This window comes from Mandrillus leucophaeus, unplaced genomic scaffold, assembly GCF_000951045.1.
Source record: "Mandrillus leucophaeus isolate KB7577 unplaced genomic scaffold, Mleu.le_1.0 Scaffold453, whole genome shotgun sequence".
In the NCBI taxonomy this organism is placed as follows: domain Eukaryota; kingdom Metazoa; phylum Chordata; class Mammalia; order Primates; family Cercopithecidae; genus Mandrillus; species Mandrillus leucophaeus.
Genome location: NW_012104843.1, coordinates 236546 through 240412, shown reverse-complemented (window position 1 = coordinate 240412; position 3867 = coordinate 236546). Strand labels below are relative to the sequence as shown.

At 39.7% G+C, this 3867-nt stretch overlaps 1 protein-coding gene across 1 annotated transcript in view; it reads left to right on the top strand.

Moving 5' to 3' along the window:
* LAMA1 (laminin, alpha 1) overlaps positions 1-3867 on the top strand; it is a 173431-nt gene that overhangs the window by 29535 nt on the left and 140029 nt on the right. Inside the window, 2 exon segments of the mRNA XM_011994364.1 lie at positions 2683-2853; positions 3053-3165. Coding sequence (XP_011849754.1) covers positions 2683-2853; positions 3053-3165 — 284 coding nt within the window.

Below are 3867 nucleotides of genomic sequence, written 5' to 3'. Positions count from 1 at the left end.
AGTGCAAAGAACTATCTGATGCTCATTACTATAACTGAGATATTATTCTCCAAAAACAGGTAAATTTATGTTCATGAGGTTTGAGCTGCTTTTCCTCAGTGGCTCAGGGCAAAGACTCCGGTGGAGATAGTGTGTGGGGCCCCATGACTCCCTGGCCCCCTCCCCTCTCAATAAGAAGACCCTGCAGTTACTCAGATTGGGGGGTAGTGGGGAGTTCTTCTGATGTCCTGCAACTGGTGGGGGTGAACAAGGAGAAAGTGGGAACATTCATTAAGTGGTGAAGTATTTGTTGTTAATCGAGAAATGCCTTGTGAAGTCAGTTCTTGTAACCTTGGTTTCTTTTTCTTGCTTGACTAGTCTGTGTGAAGGGAATGGATAAAGTTGATTGTACTATAAATCTAAATGCGTGTATGTAATACAGAACCAAAAAATGTCATTTTAGCTGTTTGGACAAAACGCCATAGTTTGAGAGCATATTTTATTTTAAATGATTAGCTCATAAGAGAAATTTGAATCAGAATACTAGAATGTTATGGTCATAAAGGATGGAGGAAATTATTATTTATCTTAGTACCAAATAGAATAAATGTCAGCCCCTGCTACAGGTAAGTACCACATATAAGAATGTATATGTTACTGTAGGAGCTCCATTATTACATAAAATATAACTGTCTGACTACTGCTTGATGAAAATAATAAATTGGGGAGCTGCGTGATTAAACATAATGCCTCATCTGGTTCCTCATAAAGCATTTTTTTCTTAGTTTATATTAAGAAAAGAAGTCCCTTGACAGGGATATAATAAAAATAAGCATCTTTAAGTTAAAAATGAAAATAAATATATTAAACATAGTATATGATGTAAGTCCATGTTATGTTTCAAAATTAAGAATAATGCTTTAGAGTACAAATATTAAATAACCATTTTATCTTGAGAGGGTAAGGACTTATTGACAGAATGGGGTCCTTCTATTTGAGTAGAATCATTAATAGGGAGTTCTGTTTTATGTAAAAAGGTTTTGAAAGACTACCTAATTTTTTTTAAATAGATGCATGGTAAGTTTTTTAGTGTAGCAAGTGTTAGAAAAAGAACCATTTTTGTTTTATAATTTAAAATTTAAAATATTTATAATGGAAAAGATCTTTGAATGTATTAGGCAGTGCCTAAAAAATAACAATTGAAGCCATGAATTCCTTCTGTGTAACTAAAATTGCACTGTGCTATTTTCAATTTCACTGAAAAATAAACATTTCAGTAATGGTATTTCTATATGGTTTTCACAAAGAAAAGATTTTATATTCTGTGATCTTTTAAGATCGAGTCGTAGTATGTTAGAGAAACGCCACTGAGCTGAGACCGTTGGAGTATGCTCTCAGCTCAGTGTGCATGCCTGGAGAACGCCTCTTCAACGTCGCGTCACACCATCGTTTCTGTATCTTCATAGAGTCTTCACTGCTGCTGTCCCCTTTTACCAAGATAAAGTTAAACCTCCAAAGAACCGAATGGAGGGACTTTTCTCACAGTCACCCGGAAATTATTTCCTGAATAGTTTGGACCTGGTACTGATCTTGGCTGCTTAAAGATAAAATCAGCTGAGACAAAGAAACTGTACGAAGGCAGAGATCAATAATGACTTGAAAAGCATTTTGAAAACTGGATCTTTGGGTTCTAAAATTTTATTCACCAAAGAAAACAGGAGTAAAGAAAGAGAAGAGAGAGAGACAAAAAAATAAAATCCTAGATAATTATAGAAAAGACCTTGTAAATACTACCAGAGGGAACTGGACCAAAGTGAGGACAGAATAAATGCCCTTCTTTCCAGTGATAGGTGTTTGAATTGCATTGATAAATGTATGCATTGGTCATTTGCAACTTCCCCTAAAGCCTGTTTCACAACATTTTATTGTAAACGTTTTCAATCAGAAAAGTGGAAAGAATTGTACAGTGAACACCCATACTCTTGCCTTGATTTTTATTTATTTATTTTTTTGAGACTGAGTCTCGCTCTATTGCCCAGGCTGGAGTGCAGTGGCACGATCTCCACAGTGGCTGAACTAATTTACACTCCCACCAACAGTATATAAGGATCCCTTTTCTCCACAGTTTCTCCGGTATCTGTTGTTTTTTGACTTTTTAGTAATAGACATTCTGACTAGTGTGAGATGGCATATCATTGGAAGCCAGCTTACTTTGTGATGCCTTTCGAAGTGGTTTGGAGACATAAGTATATTTTACTCCTAAACATTTCCCCATGTACATTGGTATTTGTTTATGATTCTTTTATTTTGTTTTTTTGAGGTAGAATGTGCACGTACTGAGATACACAGATCTACCCAAATCTTAGGTGTACTCATTCTATGATTTTTCACAACTGCATCTGCCTGTGAAACCCAAAGCTTTATCGAGATGTGAACATATTACCCTAGAAAGTTCCTCTGTCCTTTCATAGTCAATCCCTACCCCCTGCAACAATGTTTTGACTTTTCCCCATAGATGAATTTTGCTTCTCCTAGAATTTCATATAGCTGAAACCGTGCTGGTGTCCTGTGTTTGTGTGAGGATTCCTTCATTCAGCACATAGACTTTCAGTCTCCTTTTGATTCACCTACCAAGTGGGATGGGGTAAGCTCATTCTCTGGATTTCAAGTGGCTCAGCTGATTTGGTGAATTTTCACTTTCAGGCCTGTTTCCTGCCATTCTCAATCTTGCCAGCAACGCTGACATCAGTACCAATGCCACCTGTGGCGAGAAGGGGCCCGAGATGTTCTGCAAACTTGTGGAGCATGTGCCGGGTCGGCCCGTCCGAAACCCACAGTGCCGGATCTGTGATGGCAACAGTGCGAACCCCAGAGGCAAGTGTCGTGCCTTCGTTTCTGAAATTTCCGTGGGAATGTACACTTTGTGAAATGAGGACTGAGACTTCTATTAGGAAGCCATAAACATTGTGTTCACCTTCACTGCTCTTTGTTTCCACTAGCATTATGGTTTAGAACTTAAGAAATATAAAGCAGGAGCTGAGAGGAATTCATGTTTTTTATTTTCTTTTAACAGAACGCCATCCAATATCACATGCCATAGATGGCACCAATAACTGGTGGCAAAGTCCCAGCATTCAGAATGGGAGAGAGTATCACTGGGTCACAATCACTCTGGACCTAAGACAGGTAGGTCAGGCCAGCACCATCGAAGAGTGTCTATGGGCTGCTCAACTGTGGTCTTCCAATGACTTTTGGGAAAGTCTGGCTTCTTTCTGAACACATGTACATTCTGGTCTATTTTGCACCAAGTGAAGGCAAGTGGTATACAGAAAGAGTCCCTGGTGCCATTTCTTGTCACTTTTATCATTCCCAGGTGTCTTTGGGGAGATGGGTGAAATTGCTTCCTTATGGTTGATGTTCTTTGAAGCTGTGTCAACAGGGCACACCCATCCATCCAGGGTATGTCAGGCTGTTTGCTGGCTGCCGACAGATGCGTGGGGAGGGAGAGGGGGACAACACACGTATTTCCTAACTTTTAGCTTACTCTCTTGCTAATGTCTTTGCACAAGTTATTCTATAAGGATTATATAAGGCTAGAAGAAAACAAAACAAGACAGTGTTAAACCTCTTGACTGTGTCTCCCCTGCCAGATGCAGTCTGTCTGGGCCAGGTAAGCTGGAGTTGCCCTATACTAACTTAAGCAGTGCCTTCAGCATGAGTGGGGAAAGGGAAGGTATTATTGGCTCCAGCCACACTTGCATCCTCTTCCCTTGCTTGAAGGCCACATAGGAGGATGCGAAGAAATATGAGATGAGCCCCAGTTGCCCTGATGTTCCTGGGAAAGGAAAGGAAAGGAGAGGAGAGGAGAAGGGAGGGGAGGGGAGGGGA